This window comes from Hevea brasiliensis, chromosome 9, assembly GCF_030052815.1.
Source record: "Hevea brasiliensis isolate MT/VB/25A 57/8 chromosome 9, ASM3005281v1, whole genome shotgun sequence".
NCBI lineage: Eukaryota > Viridiplantae > Streptophyta > Magnoliopsida > Malpighiales > Euphorbiaceae > Hevea > Hevea brasiliensis.
The window spans coordinates 6838720-6854038 of NC_079501.1; the positions used below are offsets into that span (position 1 = coordinate 6838720).

General features: G+C 33.2%; 2 protein-coding genes across 2 annotated transcripts; one reads left to right on the forward strand and one right to left on the reverse strand.

The window, feature by feature from the left end:
- Positions 1 to 649: 649 nt before the first annotated feature.
- Positions 650 to 6804, reverse strand: LOC110637541 (poly [ADP-ribose] polymerase 2-A). The gene is made up of 18 exons (XM_058154234.1): positions 6645 to 6804; positions 6304 to 6547; positions 6101 to 6228; positions 5860 to 5941; positions 5388 to 5620; positions 5182 to 5219; positions 4791 to 4840; positions 4676 to 4686; positions 3972 to 4110; positions 3812 to 3861; positions 3083 to 3145; positions 2874 to 2954; positions 2644 to 2748; positions 2446 to 2521; positions 1815 to 1957; positions 1556 to 1629; positions 992 to 1097; positions 650 to 884 (listed from the first exon to the last, which is right to left on the reverse strand). Exons 1-18 carry the CDS (start codon positions 6774 to 6776, stop codon positions 786 to 788), a joined length of 1854 nt encoding a protein of 617 aa, XP_058010217.1. The 5' UTR covers positions 6777 to 6804; the 3' UTR covers positions 650 to 785.
- Positions 6805 to 7652: 848 nt separating this feature from the next.
- Positions 7653 to 15088, forward strand: LOC110637584 (poly [ADP-ribose] polymerase 2). Its single transcript, XM_021787764.2, has 18 exons — positions 7653 to 7890; positions 7995 to 8274; positions 8490 to 8608; positions 8780 to 8861; positions 9065 to 9300; positions 10322 to 10448; positions 10635 to 10690; positions 11545 to 11618; positions 11774 to 11820; positions 11980 to 12029; positions 12314 to 12376; positions 12507 to 12584; positions 12851 to 12961; positions 13125 to 13200; positions 13353 to 13495; positions 13876 to 13949; positions 14349 to 14454; positions 14605 to 15088. The coding sequence occupies exons 1-18, from the start codon at positions 7807 to 7809 to the stop codon at positions 14695 to 14697; spliced, it is 1899 nt and encodes a 632-aa protein (XP_021643456.2). The 5' UTR covers positions 7653 to 7806; the 3' UTR covers positions 14698 to 15088.
- Positions 15089 to 15319: the final 231 nt, after the last annotated feature.

Here is a 15319-nt window from a genome sequence, read left to right on the forward strand (position 1 = left end):
AAGTTCATTTGAAATAAATTATTTGTCAAAAAAGAATTCAAAAAATTTTTACACAATCATATATGAATTTTATTTTCTTTAAATAAAAATTTTAAATTTTGTAAATTAAAAAGAATTGAATTCTTTTCTCTTGTAAGAATTAGAAAAAAGAAATTGATTGAATTGAATTTTTACAAAATTTTATATTTTAGGATTAAATTCCTAAACAAGAATTGTCTATTATCCCATGACCGTTTACTTTTCTATCTCTTCCACTTCCAACATGCAAACTAAATATAAATTAAACTTTATCTAAAATTATGAATGGTGAATCCCATAGGAACTGAATCATACATTCTGATGAGATGCAGCCAAGAATTTTCTGCACCTAACTTCCAAAGTTGTTTCCAAATCACAATTAATGGGCTAAGTTGGGAGGCTATTATGCTGATTAATGGACTAATTCTGCTTTCTTTAGAATGTAATAACTAATGAGAAACAGAGAAAGCATATTATTTCTTTTCCTCTTAAATCTCATATAAGAATCTTGAATGTGGTGATCAGCTAGTAGCCAGGGAATCAAATAGGTACAAAAAAAAAAAAAAAGATTTTCATGGTCATAATAAATGCAGTAAAATATGAATTATCTTAAAAATTAATGCAGGAATGATTTAGGAAGAAGAACTATATATTATACAATAACCGTTTGCCTTTATAGCTTTCTAAATATTTCTCGGCAATTATTTGAGTACAGAGGATGAAGTGATCCTCAACAGCTAAGGATCTATCTTGAGGCATTCAGCATTTCATTTCACCCCATTGTAGCATAGCTTCACATGAACGACGTAACGTATTCGAATCTGATCTATGTTGAATATTATGTACTCATTCATACCACATACGGCCTGCAAGAAAAGTATATTGCGGATTAGCACTGTTTTAAGTGTTTATGCAGGAAGCTCTTTCCTTATCTCATGGAAATTCTTTACAGTTCAATATCCATGTACCTTACCTTGAGCCTTGTTTGCTCTATGGGCTTTCCTTGTGGAACAATTATACCATCTTCAAAAACCTCAAACTCTGAGGGGTCTGGTTCAGTTCTGCCAATTGCTTTTGCACTGTTAATAGGAGAAGTAAAGACTGAATGTTACTTCTGATATTCTCACACTTTCTTTGATTAGTTGATCTGATTAGGAGATGGCAGGAGTTTTAGTGAAGAGGTTTTACTAAAAAATGCCCATTTTGGGATCACTTCTTCTAATGGACTACAAGGAAAATAGACCATCTGATCAGTACAATCTTCAGAATGCTGTTCTTCCATTCTCAGGTATTTACTTGCATGCAGGGAAAGATGGTGAGAGTTTGGATTTGTTTCCAGAACAATCAGAGGCTCTAAGCAGCACTTATGAAAATTTCCTTGACAGCATTTTTATGCTAAATATGGAAAAGCACTAGTGTGAGCTATTGATTAAAATTCAAGTCCTGTACTCAGTTTCTTCAGCATATTTCCATTAGCAGAAATCAATAATAACGAACAAGTATTGCAGAGCAAAATAAAGAAACAGAAGTATAGAACCTTAGCTTTCCCTTCGGCAACTGGTCAGCAATGTGTTCAAAATTTTGAATCTCGTTTATGTTCCCCAGTGCAACCTGGAAAGTAAAACGAGAGAAAGTTGCTTAAAGCCCCTTTTTAACTTTTGGTAACAGATATTTATTCAATGCAGCAATATGCAGCACAATTATCGGCACACAGAAAGGGGAAAAAAGAGTTTTTTTTTTTCTTTAAAAAAAAAACTCCTTAAAGGGACAGTACATTTTTCAGGATAGAGAACAACCTCACATAAAATCAGCACAGCATCGGAATTTACCCAATCCGCACCACAATAAGGCACACTTTTGGCAAACATATCAGCAAAATATATCCCCTTGCCAAAACAGTAACCTCTTGAAGGTGCTTCTGGAGGAGCAATGCGTAAACCTGAGGATCAGATTCATCAAGAAGCAATCAGAAAAATTTTTGCTAATACTATTTTCATTTTGTCAAGGATATTTTTGTCATGTAAAATAAAAAAAACTTGGAAAAGATATATGCCAATGCTAGAGTTTTCTAGCGTTATACTATTATTTAACCAATTATAGTGTGTTTGCAGGCTACAAGGTTGAAATGTAAGCATAGTACATGGTATAAGAGATATTAACAACGAGGTTATTTTCTGTGACACACCGAAGGAAGTAAACAAGTGGAAAAAGGGAGGAAAATGTTAGAGGACTAATTTCTGAATATGTGACAAAGGAAGTGTCCATCTAAATTATTATAAACCTTCTCCTAAATATAGTTACCTTGTCAGTTGACTAATAACATTTTTTAGATCATAGAAACCTTCTCAAAACTTAAGCTTGACAGAGAAAATGAACTTGAGATGTAGTTTTTTTTTTTAACTGAGCTTGAGATGTAGTTAGGATAACCTTGTGATAAAATTCCAGTCCAGTTTGTCAGCCGAGACCCATGCCATAAGAGCATTCTATTTTTGGTACGAGAGAACTGCATCAAGTTTTCAAAGCTCGAACTGAATCAATGAAATGCCCTCAAAACCACATCAAATAAGCAATGTTAGAATATCAGATCATTCCAAGAGATTGACAAGCAAAGGTATGCCTTCTCACCTTCTCGAACCGTTCATTCTCACCTTCCCTGGAAGCCTTAAATGTGTTAACGATATCAATTCTATAATGAGTTTCATCCGCAGTATTATGTATATACTTTTCAATCTGCGGATTGAGAAGAAATATTTAGAATGCAATTTAAGGTGCTGTGTAGTTATAAATAAAATTTTAAGGTCAAATGATGTCTTTTAACAAATTGGCATTAATTATCTCCATGAAGATGATGATACCATTGAGAATTCTGTCGAACCGACTTCCAGTGGTACTAATTCACAACGAAGGCACTGATAATGGGAATAAAGTGGGTCTTCCTGAAACCAAGGCATAATAGAATATCAGATAATTGGCAAACAAGAATAGAAAGCAACGTAATGAGACTGCAAATTGCCATGCACAAACAATTTAACATTGAAGGTGAATAACAATTTGAATGCATTACCTGCGAATAGATGTCATCCTTGAATAATGAAGCAGCTAATTCAATTTCACCCAAAGCTTCAACCTGGTGATGTGAGATTGCTTTATCTTTTTGTCAAGAAAATTTACGTGAAAGCAAATGAAGTAATAATTTATAACACAGATGAGACACATGTGATGGATGAGCAAAGAAAACTACAAAACCATAAAATTGAATCAAATTGGTTGAAACTGAATAATTTAGCTTCGGTTTAGTTTTGGAATATTTCCAAAACTGATTATTGTCGGGTTACGGATTTTAACTTTCAAAAGGTGCCTGTTAACTAAACTGAACCGCATATGGTATATATCCTATTAATTTAATTCAAAATTTTGTATAATTTTAATCTGAGCACTTTATATAATTTCATCATATGCATTTTGTTTATGTTTAATATAGCAATGATTATTTGTTTATTAATGTATTTTACTATCTTATTTTCTAAAAAGATTATTGATTATGGTTAATTGTTGAATATTGGTCAATCGAATTATTGAAACTGATAAACCAATTTGAATGATTAGGCTAAGGTTCAAAGAATTGAAATTTGGGAAAATCCATAATGAATATGAGAATCAATAACAATTCTCAGATATTACAAATAGATAAATGAAATGTTAAAAAAATATGAAAAATAAAAAAGAGCAAATTATTTTTTAATTTCATAGGGATGGAAATATCTAGGGCAAATAAGAAGTTAAAAAGAATTACCATCTCCAGCTTGCATTTCAATTTGTAATGGGTATCAATAACAAAGTCACCTGCAAATTTCAGTTACTCCACATCAATGAAACTGTGATGTTTCTTGGGTTTTACATAGCAATGTTCCTAAGTTTGGGGTGATCATAAGTTACAGGGACAGGGAACTTACGCATTTTTCTAAAACCAAAGTCATGGGGTATTATTGTATAAAATTCCCTGCAATGAGCATCATGATTCAAAAAAAAAAAATTAAAAAAAAAACAATGTATAATGTATATATGCTTTATCAAACAAATTATTTGTTCAAGTTAATATAATATACAATAACTATGAAAATTAAACTACTGCCAGGAATTATGAAAAATTATCTGGCATTATGTAAAAATCCTTATCCACGGTCAATCAGGATATTGCTTAATTGTTCTTTGTCTAGAGTAGAGAGAGTTTCTCTCTCTCTCTTATCTATTCTTATATATCTTTATAATTAGATTAAAAAAAAAAATTTAAATGAAAAAAAAAAAACATTTATAATTAAATAATTCACCACCCCATAATATATGAAAAAAAAAAAAAAAAAAAAAAAAAAAAAAAAAAAAAATTTTCAGATTTTTTTTAATTTCATTTGATTCCTCAATCCATCCATCACTCCTCATCCATCATACAATCATTATTCATATTCATTTATTATATAATTCTTCAGAGAAAAAAATTAAAAAAAGAATGGCATTATTAAAATTGCTTTACAATTACTTTACTTTTTACTTTACTTTAATTCACAGCAAGCATGCAACACAACAAAACAAACAGAAAAAAAACACAGAATTAAGATTTTTGATTTGTTTTTCTTTACAGCTTTTGAAAGCAGCAGCTTACCAAGTGGCAACCTTTCAGCAAAAAAAACAACAACACACAAACAAAACAAAAAACACTAAAAACTAAAAATTAAATAATTAAAACAAATATTATATAATATACACATCATACATACATTCTTTCATCTTCATCTTCTCATCTTTCTCTTTTTTCAATATCAATCCTCTAATAATTCAAATCTCAAATCAAGAAAATCAAAAATCAGGAATCTCATGGGAAGATAATAGATAATAATAATACACTGATTTTAACAACTTACAACTTCTAAATAAAATAAAAAATCCTGTGTGTTCCTGTTTTTTTTTTTTTCAAATTTTCAATTCAAAAAAAAAAAACACAACAAACAAGTTCAAACAAATTTAATTGATTTTTTTTTTTTTTTTTAGATCTTTTTGTAGATTTAGTGGAAAAGCCACTGACCTAATTGTTGCATTTGCATTTTCATTCATGTCATCTTCAATCAAAAGAGAGAAGAGAGAGAGAATTTGAGGATCTGAGGATGTTGCCTTGTTTGCTGGGATGACTTTACAATAGTAGGCTTTTCCTGAACCCATAGCAATTGTGCATTATATTAGGAGGAAAAAAAAAAAAAAATGTTGTTAAGTTGAATAGAAAAAAGAAAAAAAAAAATAGAGCAATTATAAGACTTTTTTTTTTTTTAATCATAGGCTATGGATTAAAAAAAAAAAAAAAAATTCCCAGAGAAGAGAACATCTGATTCTTGCTCAGCCTTATAGTCCATTTCCAGTAAAACATAGCACTTCGGATGGCAAATGAATTCTTTCCTGTTGGACCAGTGATTCTTAGTCTTTGAAAAGAATTTTGCTTCAAACTCCTGTACTGCACTTTCGCTTGATGTATAAGGGCCTTGCAACTTGTCTTGACCTTTTATTCCCACTCTGCCCCATCTAGTATACACCATGAATTGACCTCCATCATTGGATTCTGCAGTTATTTCCCAAGGCAACTCAGTGAGCACTTGGCAACCCAAAACACTATCTTATATTGCTCGTAAGTCAGCCGACCTTTTCTCTCATGAAACCCATCAAGTTTAACAAACATCTTACAAAATGACAATCTCTCAAGCGGACACAAAACGATAAACCATACTAAGTATAAAATAATAATAATAAAAAGAGAAACAAATAATAAGAAAACAAATTTTATTGAGGACAGGAACTAACCAAGAGCTTGAATCACGTAGAACTTGTTATTATTATCCCCAACATTTGTCTGGTTCAACGTGGCATCGTAAATATTTTCCCCCTGCATGAAGAAAGAATAAAGTTCGAAGAATCAAAACAAGTACAGCTGATGCCTGCTGAGCCTTTGTATACTGTAAATCAATAATTCTGTTTTTGATCTAAAAAAAATGGCAATGGTAAGTTGGACATCTAATTTAGTACAGTAAGTTGAATTCTGTACTTGTTCCAAAACATGGTAATGTGTCTTTATATGATCTGGCAGATACTGGTCCGGGACTGCACTGCCCTTCTTATTGGTGGGTTGCTTTTCTTCTTTGCTTGTTTCTTTTCCTTCATTTTCTTCTTTAACTGCCATTACATCTCTGTTAATTTATATGTAATTCACCATGACTAAAAGTTATGTATTGAACTGACTGGACAAACCTTCATGTGAATCTGCAAGGTCCTTGGACTCCATTTCTGACTCAGCAGCACAAAGCCTATCTATTATTTCTGGCTTTGACCCGCTTGACGAAATGCCCCTAAGGATTGTTTGTTCACGAAGATCCTCAATGGCCTTGACTTTCTTGATTCCATCCAAATCATCGGCTCTTGATTTTCTTTGCCGCTTTTTGCCAACTGAAACACCAGAATGTTTTTCCTTTCCATGAGCTGATTCCAGCCTTTCCTGCAACAACAATATATAACAATAAATCAAACTAGAGACAATTGAAAAAACTGGCGTGTGAGAGAATCTGAGAGTTATTATTCAAGATTTCATGTACCGGTTTGGGCTTGGTTTCAGTGGCTCTTGGACCACGCCTGGAAAGCTCTGTTCCAAGCTTGTCTGCTTTGAACTTGATTACCATTTTCTTGGATGTGGAACTCAGTACTGGTAGGACTGACTTGGAGGGCATAACTTAAATAGGCCTAAGATTATGAGCACTGATTAATTTTTTATTTTTTATTTTTGATCTAGTCAATAGCTTCTCTAAGAAGCAGAACGGAGCAGTTAACCCGTTATTTTCACGCAAGATCAAAGTTTTTGCAATTGACTGTACACTCAATTCGGTTCACTGTAATACTCAATTAATATTCTCTCCATATAAAATTATAAATCTCATCCCTAAAAATATGAAGAAGGTGAAAATTATGCCTAAGGAAATACTAAAAATCAGTAATGTATTTCATTAATCAAAATAATAAGATAATAAATAAAATATATTCTAAACAGTACAATATATCCTTCAAAATAACCATATATTAAAAATAATGACAATTGAAACTTCAATGTTTCAAAATCTAAATTTCATTAATCAAAGATATAGCCAATTATTTTCTGGTTACCTAAAACAATACTTATTTTCTGATCCAATTAAATTAATAATAAGAAATAAAAATTCATAAAACATGTTAAAAGAATAGTATTTGCTTTAGAATGGATTATTTTTAAAATTTTGTTTAACTTATTTTATTATTGATTAAATATATATTAAATTTTTTGAAGTTTTAGATTGACTAAATCTATTAGCTTTTTAATATAGTTATTCTAAATTTATTTTTTATATAATAAATGTACCTTTAAGTTTTTTCAAACAAATCATTTGATTAATTCTATTATTATTATTTTTTTTAAATATGTAAATATTTGTTTATTTATCATCGGATTAAGTAGAGTAGTAGTACGTAAGCTTCAAACCGACATCGTGCTCCGAAAGCTTCTTCAAATATGCTTTTTTTTTTTTTAAAAAAAAAAAAAATCCTAATGTCTGCGCATTGATAAATACGGCGACGTTATACCACCTCAAGCATGTTTTGTCCCAACCTCGACCCGGAAATTGAAAATCTGAACCCACCTCACCACCACCTGTTCCCTCCTCTTTTCGGCTCCTGCTCCTCTCTTGCTCCCCCGCTGGCTCTCTCTGAACTGCTTTCGATTCAGTAAAAATGGCAAACAAGCTCAAAGTAGACGAACTTCGAGCCGAATTGGCTAAACGTGGACTTGACACCACCGGAACCAAAGCTTCCCTGGTATGCTTCTCATTAGCACTTCTTTTCTTTTATTTATTTATTTTTTCAAATTCGTACATTCTGTTAGTTCTTGATTGTTGAGCCTTTCCACTCCCCTTTCGCAGGTTCGGAGACTCGATGCAGCTCTCGATGAAGAAAAAAGGCAATCAATGGACTCTGTCGATGCTCGTGGTAGCAAGAAAAGAGAAAGGGACACTCAGGACGGGTTTTCTAATGGAGCAGAGAAAATCAAGGCCATTGAGAATTTTCGGGAAATGAATATTAAGCAATTACGCGAACAAGCGAAGCTTCGCGGTGTTTCCACCAACGGAACAAAGAAGGAAATACTAGAGAGGCTTTGCAATGGTTTATCAGACAATGACGGTTCTTGGGACACTCTTCAAGGTACTATCGAATGTTCGCTTGCTTTCTAGTGATCTTCTCCTTTTTTCAATCTTGTATTATTCAAATATTCTCTTTCTAATTTCTAGTAGAAAATTATGATGAATTAGCCGTTTGTTTATTATTATTATTATTATTATTATTTTTTGCCTCTGTTTGTCTATCTTATTTAAGTGAATTGTGTATTTTTCTTGTTATGATTGTTATTGTGGTGGTAGCTAAAGAAGAGGAGGATAAAAACAAGGAGAAAATTGTAACTGCAACCAAGAAGGGTGCAGCTGTGCTGGATCATTGTATTTCAGAGCAGATAAAGTTACAGTACCATGTTTTGCAACTGGCAAGTCTTGTACTTTCTATAGCTGCTTGTAATCAACTAGTTGCATTTTTGAAAGATAAAGTAATAACAATCGCAGTTTCGGTGTAAATTGGTTTCTTATTATTTTTGCTAGCTCTTGATTGATCTTCTTCCACCCATTTTTGTCCAATTATTTTTTTAATAATGATTCAGGGTGATGACGTGTATGATGCCATGCTGAATCAAACAAATGTTGGCAATAACAATAACAAGTTCTATGTTATTCAACTTCTTGGTAAGTTCTGACTTCTGCCCTTATGATTATTAAATTGCAACCCCTTTAGTTTTCTGGGAAAGTAAGATATGCTATAGAAGATTGAAGTTGCTCTCATGTTAGGATTTCCTTTTAAATTGTTCACAATTAGTTAATTTCACTTGTCTAACAAACTGATGGTATATTCATGTTATAACTGCTTTAAAATTAAAATGTTTTTTCAGAATCTGACGATGGTGGTGGATTCATTGTCTACAATAGATGGGGAAGGGTTGGGGTCAGGGGTCAAGATAAAATGTTTGGTCCCTACACTTCCCGGGATACTGCAATTTATGAGTTTGAACAAAAGTTCTATGCTAAGACAAAGAATTACTGGTCCAACAGAAAGGAGTTCAAATGTTACCCCAACTGCTATACCTGGTTGGAAATGGACTATAGTGAAAAGGAAAAAGAATCAGTTGTGAGTTGTCTTCTTACTTTTCATCTCTTCCAAGTGCTTGTGATATTTTCTTTTAATGAATTTAATTTTTCGTTGAAAAGGTAAAAGAAAGTGAAACAAGAAAAAACCTTGTCAATCTTTGCTAGTAAAAAAAAAATCTGGATTCCTGAAATTAAATCAATTTTGTTTTTTTCATAGTGGCAGTGCATTGATGAAGAGGGAGGGGTTTCCAATCTATAACTTGGTTGGGAGCATAGTTATTAAAGGCTCAAGGCGCACTAAGGCACCAAGGAGTCTTGGAGCCTAAGCGCAAGGCGATGGCGCACGCCTGAGCGAGATGAGGCGCAAAAAAAAAAAAGAAAAAAAAATGAATATTCCATCAAACTTCAAATAACATAAAACTAAAGATAATAATAAAAAATAAGCATTCAAGTACTAAATTATTAAAACTTTAATAGTCTTTTAATCTTTTATAACTAAAGTTAAGAAATTATAAAGTAACTATATCTTCTTCATCTTTTTCTACACCTTCATCCTCTTAATATTCATCTTCAAAATCAATATCTTCATCATTTTCCTCACCTTTAAGAACTAAAAGAGTATTAACTTTTTTTTTTTGAAAAAGATAGTGAGTGGTAGTGTTGAAAATGAAAATATGAGAGGTTTGTAATCCTGAGTATGTTAGTTTGATGAGATTTTGGTGACGAGTTATTATCAACGATATTAATTTTGAAAACTTCTAGATCAACAAATTTCAAGTTGGGTAGTAGTGCTTTTTGTCAGTGGAAGTACTCGCCGAATGTAGAAATAAAAAAGGCGCGCCTTTCTAGCCTTGTGCCTGGAACAAGGCGCACGCCTAGGGGCATAAGGCGAGGGCCTGGTGAATGTTGCCCACCTTTCTCTTGTAGAGGCGCTAGGACTGGAGCCTGGTCAGGCGCGCCTTTAATAACTATGGTTGGGAGGGTGGGTTTTGGGTGTTCCTGATGCCATTCAATAATTGAATCTAAACTCACTGCTTCTGAGATACAATTGTTGGTTTCAGGTCAAAGAAAAGTCTGACCCTGCTTTAGCAATTCAACCTCGGGAAACAAAACTTGAGCCACGTGTTGCAAAATTTATCTCTCTTATATGCAATATAAGCATGATGAGGCAGCAAATGATGGAAATAGGTTAGTTTTCACATTACTAAAAATGATTCAAAAGTGCAGCTGATATTCAATTTGCTTGTTTAAAACTTAGTACTTTTGTTGGTTTTTTTTTTATAATTTGTAATTTATCATTTAACTATACATTTCTTTACTTCTAGACATTGTTATCAGAGTTCATTCATGTGTTTCTGGTGTATTGTCTTTTAGGATACAATGCTAATAAATTACCACTTGGAAAGCTAAGCAGGTCAACAATATTGAAGGTATGTTTGATTTGAGGATAAAGTCTAACAGAATCTAATTTAGTACTCATAAAGTATAACTACAATTTCAATGTTAGTCAAATTTCATTGAGAGGAGTCTCAAAGAAAAGAAAAAGGGATCAACATCTTAATATATATGTGACATGCTTTAAGTTGCTTGTACAGAAAATGACATCTGGAGAATTTCTGTTCTACTGGTATATTCAAAACTTTGGGGCTTTAAAGGGTCCAGTTGCATGCTTGAGTAGATGGGATGTAGGTTTTGCTTATGCCAATCCTTTTCAACTATATTTTCGGAGAGATTCTTTCTAAAAATGTTGACAAATAAAAATTGAAGAAGTAGATGCTCTTTATAGATGCAATGTTTCTTGATTGAAATTATGGTGCTGGATGTGCTATAGTGTTAGAATGTATCACTAATAGCTGTGGTATTTGCTTTGGAATTTTGATGTTGCAAGGCAGTTGAGATTCTTTTAGACTTTATTGACATTTTCCTTACAGGAATCAAACGCTGTTTTCGGTGCCTTATCTGTTATTTTCTGCTGCAAGCACATGATTAGTGAGAAAAACTGCTCTGTTGCTTTGGGTATCAATATGTGTTTGGCAGTCTATTGGTTCCACTGCACACCTTAGCAAGGATTTGCTTGTCAATTTTATATAGCATTGTAAAACAACAGTGTTATGATACTCAAAACTTCCTCAATTTGACATCATCATTTGATTAATAGTGGATACCCAGATGCAATTGTTAGCTACTTTATTTGTGTGCAGTTTCACAGTGCATGATAACCATTTCTTCTTTCCTCAGTGACCATGGAACACCTAATAAATCTATTTTCTTTGAATTTGTGGAGGGCTATGATGTCTTGAAGAGGATTGCTGACATAATTGGCACAACAAACAGGCTACAACTTGAGCAATTGAGTGGGTGAGAATAAGCATGTGATTTGACAGTGTAGACTAAATTTTTTTTTTTTTTATCTTTTTTTCCTATGGATTTGGTTTGAGATGATGGAATCTGGACTGTGGCCTTAATAAAGTAGTACACAGAATTTTCATTTTTGATAGAAGTTTTCATTGCAGAGAATTCTACACAATTATTCCCCATGACTTCGGGTTTAAAAAAATGCGTAAGTTGTCTTTTTTTCTGTATCTTTCTCGTCTCAGTCTCTATCATTGTCTCTCTCTCTGAGACTGAGATCTTCAGGATATGGTTACTGCATACTAGTAGTGAGATGTCTTCTTCTTTTCAAGGACTGTCTTATTAATTTTAAAATGTGTTGTGGCAGGTGAATTTGTCATTGACACTCCCCAAAAGTTAAAACACAAACTAGAGATGGTAATTCACTTTTCCTTTAATTTGTTATCTGATTCTGAAACTTCTGGGGAAAAAACTGTTTTGTTGCTTTTAACATCAGGTTAGTAGGATATGTTTGTATCCCTACTGTGGGTTTAAGTTATTCTACTGTCAGCCTCAGTGAACTGATCTTAGAGGATTTTGCTGATATCAAATTTGCACATATTCTTTTTGGTTAAAAAATCAATCAGCAAGATTTATATGGAAATTATTTTAGTTGATTCAATTTATGAAGACACTAATGAGCTCCTTGTTTCTCATTGAAGGTTGAAGCCCTAGGTGAGATTGAGGTTGCAACAAAGATGTTGGAGGATGAGCCTGGGATGCAGGTATTCTGTCTTGGACTAGTTTGTTATAAGCTAGGTGTCTAGCAAATTGTGCCTGTTATTTAAAAATTTTCTGAAATTTACATTATTCTTATTTTTGTTTTAATTTAAGTTTCGGTTTTTGTTTTTGGAGGATCCCTTATATTGTCGTTATAATCACCTGCATTGTGAACTGATACCACTTGAAGTTGATTCGGAGGAATTCTCTATGGTATTTTCAGGAACATAAAGAACTCAAGCATTTTATATTTTTCCCCCTCCCTCTCCCCCTCCCCTTCCCTCCTTTTTTGATGTGATCTCTTTTCATATACACTTTTGGGGTTTTGGGGAAGGGGAAGGTGCCATTGGGGCATTGAAGCCATTCTAAATTTCAAAAAGTAAAAGAAAAAAAAAAAAGAATTTCTGCCCTTAATTTGATTTATCAATTAACATCTTACCTATTATTTTGATTTATTAACTAATTCTGTCTTTGGCAAGATTGCGAAATATATGCAGAACACACATGCAAAAACACACACACAGTATTCTGTTGACATTGTTCAAATATTCAAGGTCTCAAGAGAAGGTGAAGCTCAACAATTCAGGAAGGTGACAGTGCAGTTTTTATTGACATAAGTTGCTTTTGTCTTGAATTGATTGTCAATATGGATAATTTTAGCAGTTAGAAGAAAAGTTTCTAGTTAAATTCACTTTTACTCTTCTAAGCATCTATCACCTGGCATAATTTACTTGTCTTTAAACCTGTGAGCAGTTCTCCACTATGAAAAACAGAATGCTTTTATGGCACGGTTCTCGTCTCTCAAACTGGACTGGCATTCTATCCCAAGGTTTTCTTTTTGTGCTCTTATTTTTTCTCAACTTATTACGCAGTGCCTGTGCATGTACTGTGTGTACATTCACATGTTTGTGCATGTATGCAAGTCTAAAATGAAGTCGCCATCAATAACTGCAAAGTGTAACTTTATTGACAAACCATTAGGCTTGCGCATTGCTCCCCCAGAAGCACCTTCAACAGGCTACATGTTTGGAAAGGGGGTTTACTTTGCTGATATGTTTTCCAAAAGTGCAAATTATTGCTATGCCACGCATGCTTCTTCAGCTGGTGTGCTGCTTTTATGCGAGGTATGGTTGTGCTAAACATCTGCCTCCAGAGCATTTCAGACCATCTGATTTTTCAAAAACAAAAAAGTCTTTTTTTTTTATGGCTATAAGTTTACAGTAATTGTGAACTGACAGTTCTTGCTGGTGTGTAACTTTCTCTACCATCATATATTTTCGCTTAATTATTCAAATTAAAATTTTTTGGAGGATAATTTTGGAATTTTCTTTCTAATTAAAGATTGGGCTTGTATAGTTCTAGATCAATTAGTATTTGTTCTGCTGAATGCTGATTAAGGGTGGAAATTGTTTGTTGTAACTTTCTCAACTCTACTGCTGCATTGTGCATTTTCTCTTGTAATAGTCATGTGTTTCTCAGAGAACTTCTGAACTCTGCTTTCCAGGTTGCGCTTGGTGACATGGCTGAGCTTTTACATGCGGACTATGATGCTGATAAGTTGCCACATGGGAAGTTAAGGTGTGTTTCAATATTATCTTGGTTGAACATTTTCTTCATGTTTATGTGGTTGCCATAAGTAAGTAAACTTGCTTAATGGAAATGTTCAGGTTCTAAAATGATTAAATTTTCTATATCATTGAATGAATTTGAATATCTGCTTACTTACCTTTAAAAGGGCACATTTGGGGTTGTTGCTTTTGCTTGTTGGGGTGTAAACTACAATATGATGTTGCTGTTTGTATGGTGCCATTTGGGAGAAACAATCATCATTCATTATTGGTTGCATTCACTTCCTCTTTCTAAGAAGCCATTTTTCCTCAAATTATAACATAGACTCTGGAAAGGCTTTTCTTTTTAATTTGTTTTTATAAAATGGAAATTGATGCAAAGTTAATTTTGCAAACCTATTTACTGCAGCACAAAAGGAGTTGGCGCAACAGCTCCAGATCTCTCAGGTGCTAAGAAACTTGAGGATGGTGTCATTGTTCCCCTAGGGAAACCCAAAAAGCAAGGAGGCCCTAAGGTGTGGCAAACTTTGATTGTGCGCTCATTTTTTTACTGAAATCCCTTCATTACATCCAACCTTAAGTTCAATTTATCTTTTTATTCGGAATTGATGCACGAGTTACATGATTTTTATGCGTTAAAAACTTTTTCTGAACACTCCTTGCAGGGTACTTTACTGTACAACGAGTACATCGTCTACAATGTGGATCAGATTAGGATGCGTTATGCGGTTCAAGTGAATTTCAAATACAAAAATTGACTAGCATCAATGTGATTCTTCCATTTCTGTTCTCAAATTTGCAGTATCGAAGCTAATCTTCCAGTATAACAGAATAATTCAATGGGCAAGTCTTCTATATATGTATGTGGTAAATGGTAATACAGCAGTATAATGTATCTACACTGTATTTTAGGGGGAAAAAATCTAAGAGTTAGGGTCCTCTGGGGAGATGGAAAAGAGGGTTGCCGTGTGTCTTATTGGGATCATGGTATAGAAAATGATTGCGTAACTTAATGTAACACGTAACCTTGTATGCTGGTTGAAGTGAAGAAAATTGAGCACGAGCATTCACTTCCAGTATGGCCAGAGATTCTCTTTGTTGAACTCAAATTTCACAAAGTTAGCAGCTCCATCTCTTATTTTTGGATAAGCCATTAGCAAGAAATATTAAATACGACTTCTTTTACTTGGCAATATCATGTCCTGAAAAGTCTTCGCTGATTGCTGACCTTCTTAAGGGATAGTTGGGCTGTAAGGAATTACAGGTAAATGCGTCAGAAGATACAAGAAATTGATCATTTTTTACAATGTACAATGCAAATACCAATATGAATTGTATCATTCAAATAGAAAAAAATGCTTTTCTTTTTGGTCCTTGATA